General features: G+C 39.6%; 1 protein-coding gene across 1 annotated transcript in view; it reads right to left on the reverse strand.

The window, feature by feature from the left end:
* cntn3b (contactin 3b) overlaps nt 1–22,011 on the reverse strand; it is an 87,588-nt gene that overhangs the window by 29,887 nt on the left and 35,690 nt on the right. The window contains exons 4-10 of the mRNA XM_020703382.3: nt 20,946–21,121; nt 17,451–17,549; nt 7,166–7,369; nt 5,248–5,350; nt 4,904–5,088; nt 4,408–4,544; nt 1,879–2,008 (exon numbers count right to left, since the gene is read on the reverse strand). Of these exons, the coding sequence (XP_020559041.1) occupies nt 1,879–2,008; nt 4,408–4,544; nt 4,904–5,088; nt 5,248–5,350; nt 7,166–7,369; nt 17,451–17,549; nt 20,946–21,121 (1,034 nt within the window). The remainder of the gene's footprint in view (nt 1–1,878; nt 2,009–4,407; nt 4,545–4,903; nt 5,089–5,247; nt 5,351–7,165; nt 7,370–17,450; nt 17,550–20,945; nt 21,122–22,011) is intronic.

Genomic DNA, 22,011 nt, shown 5'->3' on the forward strand with positions numbered 1-22,011 from the left:
GAGTCACAACAGATTACAATGAATGGTCGGTTTTTGAATGTATGTGATATGTGACACACTGAGCTTCATGGCGCATTAGATGAGGAGTCCGTCAGTGAGAATTTGACTGTGTTCACAGTAACTCTAGACTTCATTTGTAACATGCTACACGTTAGCTACGTTGGAAGTGTTAGCCAAATTAGCGTATTTACAAAACCTGGAAATCCCAACCTTGTTTGCAACGCGCAAAAAAATAAAATAAAAAACACAGTTCAGGGCCGCTACGCGTTAGCCGCATTGATGAACTCACCATTTTGACAGATGTCAGAGCGCCGTGAACTTCTCAAAATTGCTTCACCATCAGAAGCACAACCCAAATTAGTCCATATATAAGTGTCATTTTTTGGAAACTAAAGCTTTAAAGTATGTGGAATATACTCCACATTTTATAAATTAAAACCAATTTCCGGAAGCCAAAATGTCAATCAAAAAAAAACGTTAAAAACACTTAAATAATGTCCGTAAATAAAGATGAAATATATTACAAAAAGGAACGTAAATAAGAAACCAGTAAAGGTAGTTATTAGAGGACATCACTGATTGAACGAGAGAAATTTCAAGACCCACTGCAATATACCTTGTGCTTTTAATATTTTCTTGTGGGATTTATCTGATGATGGAGGAAATTTAAAGAAAATTAAGCTTTAAAAATTGTTGTTTAAGTCGTTGTGAATCAGGAGCAGATGAAAAAATGCTGTTTGTGGAAAGATTGCACTTGCTTTGTAGAAAATAAACTGGGCGGGCCACAAGCTTTCCGTTGATGCATCCACTTGCAGACAAATAATAAATCCGTGGACGTCTTCATTTTCTTCATCTGAGCTAGAATTTGAATCAAACCTGTAAAGCGGGATTGATTCTGTATTGCTCGCCAATTTTTAAGCACTGGTAATGTTAGGTGGGAGGCGGCAGTGGTGGTGGTGGGGGGAGGGGTAAGCTAGCGGGAGGGAGTGTTAACTGAGAGCTCTTAGCAACAGGGGACAGAGAGGACAGGGTTACTCAACAGTTCCGCCCACAGGTGAACTTCTGATCAACTCCTGTCAGTCTGCAGAAAAAAACACAGGTTTTTTCAGTTTGGCTAAAAATGAAATTATCATAAAAGACTACATGGAACAAAGATGAAATGGAACAAAGGATGATCAGAGTGGATCAAATATAGTCTGTTGAAAGCTTTCCGCCATCCCACATCACTTGTGATGTCCCATAATACCTACTGTTTTCGGTTTGCTTTTTTGTTTCCTTTTTTGGGATTTCACCTTGGTTCCTAAAATGTAGTGTTGTTGTTTTGTTTTTTCCTTATTAATTGTTTTACTTTTTTAATTGTCATCACGATCTTTAACTTGACTTTGCATGGAGGGATTTGCTGATGTGATTAGCCCTTCAGGGCCACCGTCCCCTTGCTACCCTCGTTCCCTCCCATCCTTGGAGTTCACACCCACACACAGGCAGCCAGGGTCCGCACACATCATGGCATTCAAGTTAGCCATCATTAGGACCCTCAAGTGTCATCATACGTATCAAGAGAGAATTGAATTTCTTGTGGAGCCAGTCAGATGGAAGTCATCAAAGCTCTGCAAAAAAAATCAATACCTGGTCTACACGAGAAAGCAAGAACAATGCCATGAGGCAGAGTTTGTAGTATCCAAATCAATACACCAAACAACTAAAAGTAAGACGAGACACTCCATCTGATATATATTTTTTTCTTTTTATGCTGGCAGGCATCATGTTTGCATCAGCTGTGTTTGGAGGCTGATTTCTGCAAAAAGGTGCGTGCATCTTTTTTATCTGAAAACACAGACATCCAGGCGCGGAGTGGGAGGAGCAGAGAGACGATCTTACCCAACACCATTAGCTGGGCGCTGTAATAAATAGTGCCGTGTTTGTTTTCGGCCACACACTGATACATCCCGGAATCCGACAGGTTCAGCGCGGTTATGGAGAGGGCCCCGTTTTCGATCTGCACCCGGCCCTGCGGAACACAGAGAAACAAATCTGCATATCTGTCGCACGACCATGAACCGTGATGTCCAAAGGCACGGCGGCAATTACTGCCACGGCAATGATGGGGGAGGATGAGGCGAGCCTTCTTAGAGAGCCGCGTGTCACCGCGTAATCATCTCGGAACAGATGAGGAGAAACAGCAGAAAAGAGTAAATGTGCTGTGAGACATGGAAATCAAATCATTAGATGGTTTGATTTCCTGAAGACACTGAGCGGCAGGAAAAATGGAAAATGGTGGCTCCATGATGATGGTGATTTTAAAGCCATAAGCACACCAATCAAGGGGTGGAGGTAGGAGTGCAACGTTGCTTTGTTAATTCCTTGATTAAGCTTTCAGCCATAAACCTGTACAGACTGAATCTTTCCCTTTAAGGCCTGAAGCTGTGATTGTAAACAATACTTCATTGTGAGTCTCCGTTCGACATCTGGTCATCGCTGGGCCCCCGGCCCATGTCAACAGTCCTCTTGGAGTGTCCACACTGTCACCGTTCGATTTCTAAAAATCGGACGGTGGCAGTGGGACTGGAAGGCTGCAGGGTGGCGAAAGAAGTCGGCCAATCATCAGATGATTTTGGGGACCTTGGAGACCATCCTATCAGTCAGTTATCGCACTGCTGCCTTCCTGCCTCCCATCTGTCACTGGACTGCCACAGCGTGATCTTGAAATGTGCCCAGGTGGCCACTGACTGATGTAAAAGAAAATTGTAAAGTCGTTGTTCAGTTTTAAGTTTCTTCTAAACCCTCAGTGGCCACCTGCCGAACTTGTATTTAGGCCGCCACTCTGTGGCATTTCGAGATATGTGACCGTAGTCTAACCCCTTTACACTGCATGTTGCTGATTAAACAAGGTACGATTTAATCCAGGATTTAACTTAATATACTATCATCTTGAAAGGAAAAACACTACAGAATATTTTTTTACATTCCGGTAATTGGAAATAAGGTAAGGCATGAAGGGGTTAAAGTATGTCAGCCTGAAGCTACAATTCCGACTGCATCATAGCTTCAAACTTCAGGATATAGGTCCGGTTCTATGCTCATCCAAAAGCAAGGTCAATGAAGATATCGGTGGAAACGTCTCGGAAGCAGTTGATCGTCCCTTAAGGAGCGTTGATCTGACCTCACATAAACATATTTCAAAGAATTTGTCAAGAAAACGTTGGCAAACCTTTGACATTGGAGCTTTAGTTCTACGTTTTCAGCTTTAGTGTCTACGTTCGTTTGACTACCGTAACTCTTCAACCGTTTTTCAATCAACGTCATTTAAGTGGACGCTAAAGCAGAAACAATCACGGCCCTCGGAAACGTGCGTTCAAGTGACCACTTCTAATCAAAATTCAATGTCAGGGCTGCTAATTCCTGGTCCTCTAAAATCTACCACCCTGCCCATTTTCCAGATCTACAACCCCTGTTAGCAACTGATTAGCTCAATATGATTGAATGAACACACCAGATCCAGGTAATCAGCAGCAAGCAGGGAGAGTTAAAAAACAGGCAGCGTGGTAGATCTCGAAGACCAGGAAGGAGCTGCCCTGGTCTATGTAAAGAAGTGATACGGGCTTCCGCGTTCTAAACTCTTGTGTTCACACGTAGCTACACTTGTTTCTATGACTGTTTATGGGCTCTACGTACAAAACTTGGGTTGCAAGTCAAACCAGGTCGAACTTTGACCCATCAGGGACTGGGATTTGGTAGTGACGTATGAAATCGGCTTATCTGATAAACCCAGTCGCGGTGACAAGCTGACGTCGTCTGCATTTGTCTTTCATGTAAAGATAAACCTATGCTACTCTCTCAACATAACAGTAATCCATGAGTACTGGATGTCTGAATTCCTACTCTAATCCCTATATAGTGCATTTGCCATTTTGTGGTGCTGTCCAAAACTACAATTCCAAAATCAATATCCCTTGAAATTTCCCAGAAGTCTCTGCGAAAAACCAGTGTGCATCAATGCTCACTAGATCGGCGAATATAGACCACAATGCATTTCGTCAGAACATTTTTTTTACCAAAAAAATTTATTTAAAAATGTATTTTTTCGATAAACCAACAATGTTTTTATCTTCAGAAGACAGCGGATCATAAATAATCATCGCAAAATGCTCATTTTAATTCGATTTTATCTTTTTGAAATCATATCCGCCGTTAAAATATTGTGTTATTCAGGTGTTGCCAGCGACAACTCTGGTGTTAAAGGGTTAAAATGAATTCCCTCTATCCTGATTTGAATTAAGACATGAAATAGAAAGATGAACTTTGATGTCACAACATTTGAATTTGCACTTAGTCCCTGTTGGAAAATTTCAGTTTCCCAACGTTCTCCACAAGATTCCAAGTTTCAGTTTTCAGTAAAAGAAATCAAACCTCTGCCATCACTTGCTCTCCATTCTTCAGCCAGCTGTAGGATGGTTTGGGCTTTCCACTGGCTTTACACTCCCAGAAGAGGTTTTCCTCTATGGACAAAGCCGAGTCCGTCATGGTCTGGATCCAGTGAGGTTTAGCTGGGAGAGTCAATAAAGGATTACCAATTTAAAACTGTGTTTTTAATTATTAAAGCCTCGGACTTGCAAAGACCTTTTCTTTTTTTATCAGGAATCACAAAGGCGTAAAAATAAATAAATAAAAAGTGCAGGCGTGTAATAAAGTTGGAGTTAAGGCTTCAAGCAGGCTTCAGAAATCATTTTTAAGCCTCTAAAATTATATTCATCCTTCGTAGAGAGCTCTGTGTGGAGGTTTCATAGCTTTTATCCAGACGGTTGTAAACAAACAAATGGGATTCAAGCTGCTGTTTCCTGTTCTGAATATCTGTTCCAGTCCTTGCCGCTTTCATTGTCATTCAATTTGAAAGGGGTTGGCTCACCGTGGAATGAAATGCGACCCCGCGCCACATTTTTGCCTCGCCGATTCTCCGCTATACATTCATAGGTGCCTGAATCGTCCTGCTGGAAATTGGGTATTTCCAGGACGGCGTTTGAATTCTTCATTTTCACCTTGCTGGGGAAAGGAACGCCGCTGGTTCTCCTCCAGCTTATTTCTGGAACCGGGCTGCAAAAGAGGACCAAAAGTTTGTCAGATTGCAGTTTGGTCGATTGGGTCGATACGATAAAGTGAGACCCGGTGGATGCTTTTTCACTTGTTGATTTGTACAAATCAATCAGGTTTCAAAAGGCTTTGAAGGATGCCTGCTTTTCCAGCCTGACTTACTTTCCCAGTGCGAAGCATTCCAGTTTCACCATCGACTCTTTAGCTGCTGGAACTGGGTCCAGAAAATGAACTTCTATTTTGGGTTCATATTCACCCATTACTCCTAAAAAGACAAAAAACAGAACACGACAGAGGTTTGGTGGAACGCTAGCACCCGAAACGCCACACAGCGAAAACTGACCATAGCTGGGCGCATAAAGAGAGGGGAAATCAGAGGTAAGTTATAAAAAATTCAAGACGCACATCAGAGATTTATCACTTAAGCGATCTGCGAATGTGCCTTCATTTATGACGTTATTTATATTCACATCACACGGACAGCCCATATACTTCTTTGCAGAATTGGGATCGTGCCCTTTACCATCCCCGGCTCCATCCCCACAGCCGGGAGCATGAGATAATCACATCCTGTGCATGCCTTCAGATTAAAAGCCCCAACAGACTGTTTTTTCTCTACCGATGGGGTAAATCTTGTTTAGAATGGATATCTGTCTATAGCTACGGTTACATGTTCAAAATGTTTTGATCGGATCAAAGATTGGATTCGAATTCAACCGTGTACATGGGCCCAGAAAAACCTTTTCCGATTATAACTGATGTCTACATGGGCCACACTTTTGGTCAGAATAAATCATTTGGACATGCGCAGTACTCTTTAAAATACCAAAAGAGGAAATGAGTTCCGCTGTAAACAAGCCAAGCTTCCACATAAATAGATATGTGGCAGCTCGATAATAATATACAAGATGATTTTCTAAACGTGTTTTTATTATTTGAAAAGCTCACACACCGCCCCAAAGCTGCTCCTCTGCTTTCTGCTTAGGGACACAGTTGGTGGTACCATAAACAGTTTTGTGCCCTTATATACCACCTTTCAATCAGCTGTTTCTGTCTTCCATCATTATAAAATTCACTTGGAAGTCGGGGGAAATTTTGTATTTTTACAGATTGTTTATTAGACATCTGTAGACAATGTTTGCTAGAAGCAGGATTATTGATATATTGATAAATAAAGCCGCGAGCAGCATCAAATGGCTCTTCCCTTTCTGCCCATAGGGACTCATACGCTGTACCAGCTGTACTTTAGGGAAATAGTAGGAATTATAAAATCTGCCAGAGTTAAACCTAAATTCCATAAAACACTGATAAAAATGGAAGTAAACCCACGTGAGTTTTTAAGAAATGTTTAAAAAAAATATTGCAACCTTACTCTCTTTTTTTCTTTTCTTTTTTAGTTCTCGGTTGGTAAATATTAGACCACTTTGCAGGGTTTCACAAGGGTCCTCATGAAATCTCAAGTGGAAAAAGGCATGCTACCACTAATATAAACCATTTAAGCTTCGAAAATCGTAAATCAGCTGAATCCGTTGGACTCACATTGGATTTATAGTAGAATTATGGTACCTGTGTTGAAGATTCACGGTAGTTGAGTGTTATTTTGCCGTCATTGGCGATATCTCCAGAGTTAAACAGTTAAATTACACTTTTGAAAAAAAATGAAGGAACAACAGGAAGTAAATTTTATTTTTGGGCTGCTGTTTTGGTGAGGGACCACGGGAAATTGCACTGTTCTGCAGATTAAAACAAAACAAAACAACAACAACCAGGAAATTATTTTCCGGGGTCTGACCGCAGTCTAGCTGTGGTTTCCAACAATTTCTTATGGCTAGAAAAAAAATATTTTCCTGTTGAATTATTTAAACTTTTTACATTTTTAAAGATGTCCCTCAATCAGGATATGTATTCAGCCTGACTTGGAAATCAAAAAGGTTTGTTTACTTTAAGTGTGTCCTTGTGGGGTATCATGGAATCATAGATGCAAACATTAAAAGAACAGTGCTATTTTAAAAACCAACATGTTAAAAAAAAAACATGTTAAAAGCACTGAGACAATTAGGTGGCCCAGGAAATCCCTCACCGTCGTTCCTGAGGACCAATGGTGTCGGAGAACTGAGGGCTTTCTCCCTTGTGATGGTGTTGTTTACCACACAAGTGTAGTTGCCAACGTCTGAGGGCTCCACTTTGGCGATGTACAGACTCCCAGTCTCCTGGGAGATAAACCTCCGGCTGTCTTGTTGGACAAAGTATGGGTACTGGTTGAAGATCCAGGCAAAAGTCAACTCTGCAGGAAAGATGAGAAGGGGAATGTTAATAAGGTTAATGGTGGAGAGGTAGAGCAGTTGACCTTTAATTGGAAGATCGCAGTGTTTGGTTGCTCCCTTGCCCACTCATGTTTTACAGTTTTCTCGGGCAAGACACTGAACCCGTCATTGCTCCTGGTGGTTATAGGCTGGCGCCGTAATAAGTCAGCGGCGCTTGTGTGTGAGTCTGTGCGCGCTTCGATAAATAGAACTATAAAGCTACGTTCTTACTGCCCTCAGCAACACGCGTTTTCAATGAAAAATCGATGTGAATATGCTATATGTTTGTTTCGGGCTTCACGTTCTAAACTGGAAATGATAAAAATAATTAATTGCGATTTGTCCCCAGCCAATATCATGGCACCAATCATTTCTCAGAACAGAGCTGTGAGAGGAAAAGGAGCAAGATCCGATAGATTTGCACCGACATTTCACACCAAGCCTATTCCAGCTGTAGGTGGTGGAAATGTGCTTATAAACGGTAGCAAAAGAAAAAGATGGAGAATCGGCTATCTGCTTGTGTAGTGTGAACACCACATACTAAACGCGCATTCAAAGAACTGTTTTTAGCGTGTTCTTGAACATGCGTCACATGCCTACTGTGAACGTAGCATAAAGCTCTTTGGGCCTTTAACCCTTGTGCTATTCAAGGCACTTTAACTTTGGGAGTGGGGTCATGTAGACCCACTAGACAGTGCACTGAACCTTTTTTCTTCAATGATTTGTGATCTTCACTGGTGTCCATGGATTACATGAAATCTTTCCACCTTTATCCACCTTTGTCATGGTAGGGAGAACACGTCAATGTAAGGGTGGGGTCACCTGGAGCCCATAGGGTAGCACAAGGGTTAAGGAAGGTAGGAAAGTATACGCCGTTTACCTTTTTTTACCATAATGGAAGTCATGGAGGGCAAAAGAAGCAAATTACAGAGGAGTGCTTGAACAATCTGAGGATATCTTCTACCGATCAACAGAGGCATGACATGCATGACCTATGCCTCCCAGAATGACGACTTTTGTCAAAAGTAAAGTTCAAAACCATTTGCGCAGATAGACCTTCACTACACAGGACTTAAGCCCGTGACCTTAATGTGCTAGAACGTCACGTCATTTTCGTCTTTCCTTCTGGAGCTACCAAGAATGTAATAGTTATCAGTGCAGAAACATGGGAGCCCATAGGAAAGGAAGCGAAACAAACTGGATTACAGCGCATCAGTGGCCCTCCCCCGACACATGGCCTTCATTCCCCGGGTCCCTGAGTGATTTAGTCTGAGGGCGGCATGAACGATTAAACGGCCAGATTGTGGGATCAATGAATCGACATACGGAAATGGGAAGACGCGGTCATTTGCCTTTGCGAGCGGCAGACCTTCCACGAAAAAAAAGAAAGAACTGTCGTGATGAATTACTGTGTCATTTTCAAGAAGGCGCATGCTACCTCCACGAGCGCGAAGACGGCCCCCCATGTAATCCTCTGACTGCCGAGGTGAGCGGGGGTCTTAGTCACAAGGTGTATGCAGTGACTGTCAATCATTCCCACACAACTCCCCTGAGGGGGGCCAAGCCACAAATGGATGGATGGATGGATGGAGCGAAGCGTCCGAGCAGAGCGCAGTGATGCAGATACAAAGCTCCTTCTGATTAAAGAAGCAGGAGCCGCAAAGCTCCGAGTCAGCGTAACCCTTATCTGAACTACAGTGCTCTACTGTGCAAAGATAGTTTTACAGAGGCGCTCTTTGTGCAGAGTGAAATACAAGACCTGCACTTCATTTAATCAATCAAATACTTTTCTGGCACGAAAGCTACATCAACATTTTATTCTATTGAACTAAGTTTAATCCCATTTAAATGCCTAAAGTTAAAGATTTGATCTTTCTGCACTGATACAACTGAACTCTTAGTACAAAAGGGTGTATCAGCTACAGAAAGGACGAGACAACGAAGAAGAAGCCAGAAAAATCGGATTACTCAAACAATTCTAAATTAGTAGGAAAAGCCTCAAGATATACTAGCAATATTTGAAATTTAATTAACAAAAGAACCAGAAAGATCCACAACTGGTTAAAGAATAAAACAAAGAAGTCAAAAACAAATGGAGTCAAGCAACATTGGAATTTAGGAGCCATATTGCCAATAGGAGGTTTACAAAAGTCAACTTAGATGCTGAATTTTCAAAATAAAAGACTGAACAGGAATTGGGGTGCTAAACTGTCAGTAAGACCACTGAAATAAACTTAATTTTGAATGTTTTTCTATAAACCAAATTCATAATAAACATAAAAAAGGCCCAAGAATACGATACAAATCATGCTAATATACTACAAAAAAAGAAAAGTACGATCCAAAATGTTTAAGAATTGTCATTGTAGGCAAAACTACACTGATATACGACTAACAGAACCAAAAAGAAAATATAAATAAAAAAATTAAAAAGGATTCAAAGGTTTAATTACAATAAAATTAACATTAGATCACAGAAAAGAACTTAAAGCCCCTAAACACTAACAAATTACTCAACTAAATCCAAAAACGGAATAAAATACTGAAGTTAAAATGCTATGCTGGAGTAGCTGAAAAATCTGAAAGGAGTAGGTAAAATTAGTATGTCAAAACCTTTCAGATAGTAGCTAAAATGCCAAATTTATGTCAACAATGTTAACATTTTTAAGTATTTTAAATAAGTCTTTGTTTAAAAAGAACATTAAAGTTGTAAACTAAGCGTGAAAAACCGCTGTATGCTTTGAAATGATTTCAATATAAGTATTCAGCAGTGGTTTGATGCAAAAAGAAACGAAAAGCTAAAAAATAATGTAAACATTTAAAATCAGGCTAATAAACAAAATAAACAAAGACCCAGAATTAGCAAAAGAATGATTTAAAAAAAAGGGGGGAAACAAATGTAAGCCATTGTAAGTCAAAACTAAACCAAGAGATAAAAACTATATTGACAACAGGAGGCTAAAAACTTTTCAAAATAAAAGACTGAACGGGATTTGAAATGCTAAATTAGAATAAAGGAAATGTGAGATCACAGAAATGAAGTTAAAGCAGTCTGACACCGCAACATGTTAACTGTGTTAACTTATAATAACACTTAAGTTGAATGTGTCCATTGAAAATCGCTTCAACATCAGTAAACACAACCAGAATGAATCTATATATCTGACGCGCTCCTGAATATGAGATGCACTGAAGTTTAAAAAAAAAAAAGTTTTTCTTTTAAATGCTTTTAAATCCAGAAAACATGGTACTAATTAAAAACCTGAAAGTACCAAAGTAAAACACTGTTTATGGAAGTGAAATTCATTTTTTATGGTTTAAATAGAACAACAAAGTTTCAAACTAAACTCGAAAAATTACTAAATGCTATGAAATGATTTCATAGAAAGCATTCGTCAGGGATTAGAAAAAAAAGAAAAAAGGCCCTAAAAATACAGGAAACCTTTTTAAATCAGGCAAATATACAAAATAAACAACAATCAAAGATGAGCTAAAGTGAAGAACAAATAGTCAAACTAAACTATGAAAAACTGAACTATATTGCAAGCAGGAGGGGAAAAAAAACAAAAAACTGCAAAATGTTTAAAATGAAAGATTAAATTGTATCCAGTGACTGAATTGTATTGTTAATTAGAACTAGGTAGATGTGAGATCACAGAACTGAAATTATATGTTTAATTAGAACGTTAAAGTTGCAAACTTGAAAAACTAATAAATGCTTCAAACTCATTTCATTAGAAAGTTCTTGGCAGTGTTTGGATGAATAAAGAAAATAACTAAACAAAAAATATGAACAAAACAGTCTCAAGTATGTGTGAATGTAATGCTTGTTGAGACAGCTGGCCATATAATAGGCCAATCACGTACAAAGAAAATCCATAATGATGGTGTACACTATACTTGATTGATACAGTAGAAGGAGAAAAAAAGAAGTGGGTGTCAGGGAGGGCGCGACAAAGGCGAGGTGGAGCGACAGAGGTATACAGCGTTAAGCTCACTCTGCCTTCACTTTTGAAAGTGTGCTAAAACACAAAAGCACAGTTACGGCGCCCGGTGGCGTCTGCGTCTGAGTCAGAGTGGGGAGCTGTCAAACTGTATTTCACACGGAGTACTCTGACCCATTATCCCAAAGACCAGCTGTACAATGCGCTGCGACAAACTGTTCTCTTGTGAAGGAAATTGGTTGTTCCACTGTAAAAGCCATTGTACCGAGAAGGTGACAGGCCAGGGAGCAGTCATTGTGCAAGTCCTCAGCTTCCAGCAGATATGCAGAGTGGTGGAGCCGTGAACGCTGCAACTTTGTCTTCTCTCTAGAGCCTCTCGCTTACAGAAGACCGTCTGTTTCTCATGTGAACAATCAAACACCCACTTGGATGAAAATCATGTTTTGGGTGTTTTTAACAGCATTTTTTCTCATGATGGAGGACAAATTTAAAGAAGATTAAGATTAAAATGGCATTTCTGAGTATTTCTTTATGCAAATCAATGTGAATCAGGGTTGTATTTGTGATGCAGAAACTACAGCTGGATAGCGCCAATATTGCTTGAGGTGCTTTTTGTTGCACAGGTAGTGTTGTAGGTGTGAGGGACTGTAAGCTAGCAGAGCTCTCATTGTTGGAGAGGGGAAGTGGGTGCGGGGTTGCCCTGTGCTAACGATCCCGCCCACAACCCAGAGGCGAATTTCGTTCCGCTCTGCAGAAACTATGTCTCAGAAAACGACACAGGTTTTTTGATCTTCAGTAAAAATGGCTTCAAAATGGCTTTGCAACACTCACTGTTTGGAGCGTAAAACTAAAAGTTCTGTCTGCTCAAAACAGGGTTTTGCACTTGAAACTCCAAAATACATCAAAACTAAATTTCACTCAAGAGAAATTCTCTATCTTCTGCATTGGAAACAGAGCAGGGGACCACGTTACAAATGTGCCGCAAAAGCCAGCCAATCACAGACATGGACATGATGTAGAACAATGGCACAAAAATCACTCCATAACTGACCAAGAAACAAACTATGTTTACAGTATAAATTAAAATATAGAATGTATCAAACTTATTTAGACACTTTTACCAGAACAAGTTCCTTTTTTAATTAAGCTCCTATGCTGAAAAGCTGGTGTAGTTGTAAACAGTTTAAGACGAAAAATCTAAATACTTGTGTAGTTACTTTACCATCTGAAAAAACAAGTAGTTATAACAGTAAAGTTGTGTTGCTGCATCATTCACTCTTGGCATTCATACAGTACAAGAAGGCTAAATTAGCTATCGATTATAAACTCAACAACAATCAAAGACTTGTTTTTTTTTTTACTTTTTCCCACTAGATTTTAAATACAATTTGTTTTTCCACAATTATAAAGTCTAATTTTGTAGAAAAGCTTTGAATATACGTTAATTTTCATTGCTTGATTTGAATGTGGAACAGTTTGGGGGGAAAAATGTGACATATGAGTTTATTTTCTAACTGTAAGCTCTCCATCTTGGTGATGGTGCCTTGGCAGAACCATTCAGGCAAATGCTTATACCTTTTAATAGCTTATGTCTCTATATTAAGCTGGCAAAAGCGCAACTGTGTGTGTGGAATCCCACACAATACCTACACAAGAAAAAATAGTCTTATTTTGAAGGCTCGTGACATCAATAAGTGACTTTTGAATGTCCCTTCCTTAAGACAATATATAAATGTTGCAGGACAAATTTAGACGCATTACACTCTGCAATGTTCTTTAAATCATCATTAAAAAATTCTGCTTCAGTTTCTATTTTTTTTTGCTTTAAAGCAGGATGTTCCACAAGCAGTGGTTGAAACTGATTTTCTGTGTTTTTCTCATCACCTTCTGGGATGTCAAACCATTCTCTTCTGAACTCTGGCATCAACAATCTGTTTCTTTTTTTTATCCATAAGAAGAACTGCTTTTTGGATGCTTTCCTTTCTGAAAACCATGGTTTGGGGCTAAAATCCCAATAGATCAGCTGTTTCCAAAACACCCAGACCAGCTTGCCCTCCACAGACATTGCACTTCACTCAAACTCATTAAAAGCTGTGATTCTCAACATTTCACAACAGTTCTACATTTCCCTATCATACAACATTCAAGGAACACACAGAAAAAAGGAAAAAAACAAGTGATTTCCAACAGTTACGTAATATATAAATCGATATCAAGCGTAAAAAACCAAGCTTGATCATCTTTAGATCTATTTTCAAAGTGTTCCGAGTCGTCTTTTAATTATGATTATGCAGTTTTTAGACAAAATTCAAAAACCTATTGTTTTCTAGGACATTGTTTCTGCTATGTTGTGGGCAGGACTGCTGGTGTGGAGCAACCCCGCCCCTATTCTCTTCCCCAGTGCAGAGCACTTGTGACCCACCCAGCATACTTTCTATGTCACAAATAGTGTTCCTATTTTTATGTCCTCCATCGTCAGAAAAATGCCACAAGAACATGTTATAAAACACCGAAAAACAAAACAAAACTTTCATCAAAGTGGGTCATTAAAGATTTATATTTTTTAAAGCTCACCCTAGTATCAAAAAAGTGAATCTGACTGCACTTCTGCCACTACATTAGATTTTAGGAATAGTTTCGTCTTGTCTTGCAGATTCGGGCCTTACTAGCAACAGCGTAATAAATTACAAAGTAGTGAATTACTGTAATTTAATTACTTTAGTCAGTAACAGAGCAACGTAGCGAATTACAGTTCAGATTTTGGTCATTCTATTTTTGTAGGGGGCATTTGGCAACTGGAGATATTAAAATTATTTCCAAATAGTTGAAAACAAAGGCAAAAACAGGAGATGAACTGCTTTCCACTGCCTTAGTTGCAATGAGCAACCTGTCTGTACACTGTGTACTATACAATGTACATTCTCTCATATTCGTGTGGTGACATTAATGAGGTGGTGCTAAAAAAAGTGATTGTTCTTGTCTAGCCTCTATGTTTTTATTTTGTGGATTTTAAAAGGCTATCTTGTTTGTGCTCTTTATTCCTTTGAGAATTTCTATGAGTAGAAAAAAGTAAAGTTATGAGTTGTCAATTATTTTTTAAATACGCGAATGAGTAATTTAATTACAATTTCATCAGTAACTAAAATAATCAATTACTCTTCAAAACTAATTTTCCCAACACTGGCTAGCAACACACTTTTGAGCTGAACAAAGCTTCATAAAACATGTTATAGAACCATGGGTGTTCTCTAAAAATATAACAGCTGGGTTTTTCCTCCCTATTGTCCACTGGAGTACCTCAGGGTTTAGTGTTGGAGCCCCTTCTGTCATAGATTTCTGGGCAGATCATCCACTTTGCAGATGATACTCTGATCTATCAATTCATTAGAGCCGATCACATTAATCTGGCAAGGACCATAAACCGTTTTCATTTTTTCCTATAAATGCAGCAGATGGGGTACTAGGCAGAGCTACACAATGGTTTTGGTCCATTTTTATTTTTAGCTAATTTTTCAAATCAAAGAACAAATCTATTTTTTACATTTTAACTGAAAGAAGCTTGTGTTGATCGATCGAAATGTAACAGACATATAGTTTTTGGACTGTAAGAGCTCCATCTTGGTGTGGCAGAGCTAGAAAACCGTGAAGTTTGTTTCATTTTCGACACCATATCGAAATTCATATTAAGGGATGTACAAGCCTGTCAAGTGAAACCACCAAGGACGTCCTTTCAAAGGCTCAGGTATTATCCGTGTTTGTCGAGATCTGAAGTGGTAAATATTAAACATAATTTCTAAACTTATATTTTTATAGTTTGAATTGACATTTTTCAAACGCCATAAACTTAAAAAATATTTAAAAAAAACTTTTAGCAAAATACTCATATTGAAAGGAGTCATTTGAACAAATTTATATAATGGTTCAGTAAACAGTTTGCATTGTTTGTCTCATTCTCAGATATTTTATGTTTTATGTTTTCACCCTCCTTATTTAAGGTTACCATGGTAACCTTGCAAAAGTAGAATCTGTAGAGCAGATCATCTTCTTAAAAGAGGAAAAAAGCTATGATGTACATAACTACAAACCTAATAGGAGTCACATTTAAAATTTATATTTTTACTGCCCTTTAACTTTAGTGAACTCCTCTACAATTGTCACTGCTCCATTTACCATAGCCACGTTTCCTTAGCTGTGTGACAAGGTTGCCAGAGCCTCTCCAATCTGTCTTAGAGTGACAGAGGAGTACACCAGTCCATCACAGCGACACATGTAGACAAAGACTTATTCCTAAGGGCATCCGGTGTATTTTTGGATTGTGGGAGGAAGCTATAGTACTCGAGGAAAAGTGCACACATGGACAGAGAGAACACAGAAACATCAAATAAAAAGTATCCAGTTGGCGTTTTAAACCTCCTGCTGTGAGATGACAGTACCGGTCATCACGCCATCATAAACACTCCTACTTCAAATAACCCTTGATCTGTGGCAAAAACGTACTGATGACTTAATGCCACAAGATGATGGTTTGATGCAGAGAAACTCTTCGTTCAGTTAGAATGAGACCACAACCCACTAAGGGGTTGTGTCCAAATCTCCTTACTACTTTTTACACAAAATGATACGTTCACCATTTTTTTTCGGGTGTCTGAATCTACTTTTCCAAAATCCAGCGCAGCACCCTGGAAGCTTCCCAAAAGTCTCTGGAATAAAAACTGGTGTGCATCGACGCTCACTGGATTGGCAAAAAATAGACCAGAATGCATCTAATCCATTTATCAGCTGGAAAAAAGTATTGTAAATGTATTTTTAATAAAAAACCCAAGTTTCCATCATCAGCACACAGTGTATCCGTAAATATTCTTTGTTAAATGTTTGTATTTATTTGGCTATTATTTTGGCAGATGGGTGACGCCATATTAATGTAGGGTTAGGGCAGGACTGTCCAAAGGCAAGTCCAGCAGTGGACCAAATGCAGCCTTTGTTCATATTTCCACTGGCTCGCAGGCTTCTGTCATAAAATCAATAATATGTGCCCCCCCCCAGCACTTTCTAAAAACAGTGTACAACTTCTTGACTGGGATTGGCGAGATTCTGTTCTTAGGTGTTGTGAACCTGTAGCAACACGGGGACCTTTCTGTGATACCTTCTAGCACATTTCTAAAACGTCGACTGTAAATATTTGACATTGAGAGACAGTTTAAAGGAAAAAGAGTGGGATTTGAAATGTTTTCATTGGGTTGCTATGAAAGCAGGGACACATGAGATGAGTGGAAACCCACCTGAGTGTGAGTGAAGAGCCTTAAGAGTCAAATGAGAGGAGCAGATTTATTTGTTTCTGTGATCAAAACCACAGTGGTTTCTACATCTATATAAGATATTCTTGCTCACATGATTTACATTTAGAAGTTTACATTGAGGATTAAACTGTGCATAAAATGTTTCATACCCAGATTAAGTATTGACAAAAGTATTTTTTTTTCTTCCAGACAGACTTTTATTTAATTTTAAAATCAAATACATAATTCACAGTTTAGTAAAAAAAAGAGTTAGATGTATCTCTGCTCTGTTTACATTTAATGTTAAAAGGATTCAAAGAATTTAAGCAAATTGGTTGGCCCACACATCTCACCAAATCTGTTTGTCAAAAGTCTAGACACCCCCGGGTTTGAGAGTAGTGAGGGCATTCAGACATAGCCAAGGACTGCAAAATGCAGCCATTTGTCAGGAAAAGTTCTCATTTTTTATCTGTGCATGTGGTAAATGTAAACTATGGTTGCTAAGCTGCAATGTGGTTGCTGGGGTGCTACATCCTCATAGCTGCAGGCATTTGGAAGGAAAGCAGATTTCCAGTCTATTGTTAATCAGGACTGACACCATAGTTAACCTGATGTGATGCTAAAGACCAGCTTCAGTGGAACCTCCTGCGGATGGCAAATAGCAGTACAACTCAGTTCTGCTTTCAGCTTTAGCTGAAGTTTTGAAGTCTCGGAAGAAGGCTTTTACTGTAAAATGTTGGCTATCAACAATAAATACTCAATATTGTAAATTTCATACTAAAAAACGTGGTTATTCTTTTGATCGTCCCTGAAATGAAACACAGCTGAAATGGCAAACGCACCTCCAGAATGTGGGGGGGGTCCACACAGCAGAACTACTCCTTGGCCCTCTCGGACGTTGACGGCACTCCTTACCATCTGGGTTTTGAAGTTGTCGAGATCTAAAAAAAAAAAAAAAATCAGATTCAGAGTGTGTCAATTATATACTTTTTTTTTTTTTTTTGATGAAGCCACTTTTCCTAGATTCTCATCATTCCTCAAATCACAACGGAGCATTTCTGATGCTACATCTTGAGCACTTTAATGGAGGTTTGCTGATTGCCCAGGGACGTCTTCTGACAGCAGCCGATACTTTTCAAAGGCATCCGGAGTGCTGATGAAATGGCACAGACGCGCCTTGGCGACGTTTCATTGGCAGACGCATGCCGTGGTGGCAGTGGTAAAGAAATTAGACTGAAACAGGATCAAGTGAGCAGCAGAGAGGAAGGAAGCACTCGGACTAAGCAAACACGGGGGCTTGTCCGTGATAAATGACAGTTTGTAGTGCCAGCAGCAATAAGTAACATCATTATTAAATGTGGTGTAATATTGCACTTAAAAGCATTAGCTTTCTCATCAATACTCTCAGCACAATCTATTCCCTGCAAATGAATGGGCAGCTGCTGGCTACAACAACAAAAAAAAGGAAAAACCTTGACGGATAAACCACCTCCGGCTCTATGACTGATGGAGGGAAGCTTCTGCATTTCGCTTTGAGCTCCGTCTGCACCCCCTGGCTAACAGCCTAGAGCGAGCCTTCCAAACACAAACAAAAGAAAGTCACTGTGACCGATAAGGGAAATTAGAGGGAGGAAGATTATGGAGAGAAGTGGGACAGAGTGCCGCTAAGATTAATGAGCGGCTCTCTGTTGACCGCCGTGGAATCAAACAGAGCAAAGTCACAGTAGGACCACAAGAGGCCAAAAGGGGGAGGTGGCGACTTGAAATACTGGCAGAGGTAACATCCTTGTGAGCCCTCTGGTCTGCTTCAGCCAACACAGGCCTCATTTCCTGACATTTCTGATTCCAGGGGAAAGAAAATCACAAGCTGACATCTCAACGAGCTACTAGTTATAACTGAGCTAAGAAAGGAATGACTTTTTCACCAAATATTGCAAAAACTGCAAGGAGTTATGGTCTGTGAATGCTGGAAGGGCGTCAGAGCAGAAGAATAATGGCTTTCGCTGGAGTGAACTGACCACACACGGCCACTCTTAAGAGCCAGAGGCCAAACTCACAACAGCTTCAGCGATTCCTTTGTAAGCAGAATCTGTCTCTGTCGCACGGGCTAAGAGATTGCAGAGGGAGGCAACCACAGCTCAGAGATGACTGTTTTTCATTCTATGCATCAGAATTCTTGTGTAAAGAAGGGTTTGATCCATCAATGTATGTGGAACATCATCCAAAGAAAAGCTTGTTTAAAGAAGGTCAGGGTTCACCCACTTATAGCAAATCTATGTGTCGATCTACAGACAGCAATGACGCAAGAAGTAAATGTAACATCTGGCATAAAAATTAACCTTTTTAACATTCCAAAGGACATTTTCCTACATTTTATTTTGTAACTGTTTTATTTGTAAACAAAGGTGTTTTCTACTTCCTTAGGTTTCTTGGTGTAACCACCTTCCACTGGGGCTTATTTCTTTACTGGACTATTGAGATACTCTTTTTGCAATTTGGGCTCATAATTTGCACCCAAAAAAAGTTTATATTGTTTGAGCTTAATTGAAAATAGTATTCTTTCATTTGTTTTGCCAATTTTAGGTGTCTTACCATTAAACACATAACCTGTTTGTAACCCTTGTGCTATCCTAGGCACTGTAAACATTGGGAGTTGGGTCATCTAGACCCCACTAGACAGTGCTCTGAACCTTTTTTCTTTAATGATTTGTGATCTTCACTGGTGTCCATGGATTACATGAAATCTTTCCACCTTTATCCACCTTTGTCATGGTAGGGAGAACACATCAATGTAAGGGTGGGGTCATCTAAGATAGCACAAGGGTTAATATCAAATAGCACCTTTCCAGCTATCTTTTATATTTTTCAACTTATTTTATGTTGCAGTTTTAGATTTTTCTTTATTTTTATTTTCGTTTAGTGTCTCACTAGTTCCCTTTTAGCTAGCGCTTTACTGCCTTCACAAGGTGTCTGAGTGGGTTGAGGATTAAAAATCATAAATTTCTTTTTGTTAGCATTGATACACAGGTGTAGACTGGAGAAGGCATGTTCCAAATCTTGGCTCCACAGCCCCTCCGTCAAATCACTAACCACGATTTCCTGAAATCACTTCATCCGTATCCGCTCCCACGTGTAAAGAGCTCGCCGCTCTATGATCTGTGTTTATTTGTGTTTATTTTTATAAAATTATGATTTAATGGAAACCGTGTAATTAAGAAATGGAATTTTTAAATATTTCTAGAATGTTTTGTGAACATGTGTAATGGAAACACATCTAGTGTTGACAAAAATTAAGAAATCATCAAAACAAGCTTCTTTAAGCATTAGAAATTTGCAACTTAGCTAACAACAATAAAACTGTTTGAAATACAGATTTTTAAAAAATCTTTTCACATCTAATGGCCTTCCACTCTGGTGTTTTGCCCCCCTTCCAAAGTCTTCTGCCCCCCCATATGAAATGTTCTAGATCCGCTACGGAAAAAACTATTCTGATGATAGTTTAGATTTAATTATTAATTTTTCATGTCTTTTGTAACTCCAAAATCGGCAGCAAACAGAAGACACACAAAATTCAGCAAAAATATGAAGAATAAGTAAAAAAAAAAAAAAAAACTAGATCTGATCCGCTCAATAACTCTTTCTGCATGTCATAGCGTCACTAACTGAGTAATAAGCTTAGTTTTAAGGACAAAGAAAAGACACAAAAATGCGTAATTTTCATCTCAGGGCCTTAATCACAAGGAAAAACAGCATCAGCCTTCCTGATGTAAGAGGGCTCCCTCACCATGCAATAGGCCAGACAATAAATGTCAAGCAGATCCGCTCTTCACTTGGCCCACACAAGTGAGATTCATTACTGAGCTATAGGGGTAATGGCAGTCCATCTCACAAGAGGAAGTGGAATGCTCCCTATCCTTGGGATGGGATCAATAGTCGGCAGGCTTGATCAGAAAAAGATTGGTGCCTCTATAGGGCCGGTGCGGCAGGTAAGTTCTCCCTCTTCTGTCTTTAATGTGGCCGTTAAGCATACATTATGCATGAAGTGAATGACTGCTGGGCAAAAGTACAAAAAAATGACTTGGTCTGTCTGAAAAGTCTGGATCACAGGATGGGGAGTATCACTTGACAAAATATGAGTGTTTGGACGAAGCGCAGATGCTGTCAGAGCAGGAAGCACTAATGAGAATCAATGGGGTTCAGAGGCGGTAAGAGGCTACCCCTGTGTTCGCTGCATCTGACATTTCACTCGACTTCTGCGTCACATCTTGAAAAAATCTATTCCCAACCGATCTAAATGAGAAGTGGAGGGAAGAAAAGAAAATTCCAGCATCACTTACATGCAAACTGAAGGCTGGCTTTGCGGCTCAAGATAGAGCCCCTCGTGTTGAAAGCAGTGCACTGGTACACGCCACTGTCTTGGTCCTTGTCCAGGTTGCTAATGATCAGGCTGCCCCCAGACACCCGACGCCGGTAGTTGTGCCCCGGATCAATGAGTGTTCCGTTTAGTGACCATCTGAAAAATGCAAACACAATCAGTAGCTGGGCTCCCTGAGGATTGGCACTCAGTGTTTTAGCACAGAGATTGATTTGATTGGTTCAGCAGCATCAAGCTGGGAGGACAAAACCAGCCACCAGGCTCCATGTTATCAAATTACACAGAAGAAAACTGAAACATTTGTCATCAGATTTGACTTTGCTCAGGAGTTAATTTTGCTGTCAATGTAAGTCACATTGTATTACTTTAAATTCAATTAAATGTCACGTTAGTCCCATAGTGCGGCAGCCCAAATTTATGGTGGTCGTGATAGTTATTGGGTCGTAAACAATCATCTGTGGATGCTGTTGTTCAAAAACGAGGGTGGTGCTTCATATCTATCCACCTGATTGTTTACCACTCTACGTTCTGATGATTACTGGGCCCAGCTGAGTTCCATCACTCAGAACCTGGAATCATCTGATCCAACCAATCTGCAGCAAGACGGACAGAGAAAGCCCCAGGAATTGCAGGGTTTGGCAACCCTGCTCTAGAAAGATCTATAGTACCAAATGGTGCATTTATCTTTGCCACAAACTTCTTCTCTGAGCTGCTGCACTGACTCTTCCTGTGGAAAACGTAGAAACTGGATGAGTGGATGGAACTCAACGGGTCAAATTGTCGATCTGCCAGTTGGTTGGATTCAAGTCCAAGACTGGAAATTCATTGCATCTTCGGCCAAAATACCAAACTCCATGCAACATGATAATTGCTTTGAATGAAGGCACTTCATAGCTAAAAGATGCCATTTATACATTAAAAATACAGTACTTTTGGTACTATTGGGCACACTGATTTATTGCGCATCATCAATGAAAAAGCACATTAAGTGAATCAGAAGTAAGTTAACTAGTCAATCAGACTTTAGG

Source organism: Oryzias latipes, chromosome 5 (genome assembly GCF_053564925.1).
Source record: "Oryzias latipes strain Hd-rR chromosome 5, Olatipes_Hd-rR_3.1".
Classification (NCBI taxonomy): domain Eukaryota; kingdom Metazoa; phylum Chordata; class Actinopteri; order Beloniformes; family Adrianichthyidae; genus Oryzias; species Oryzias latipes.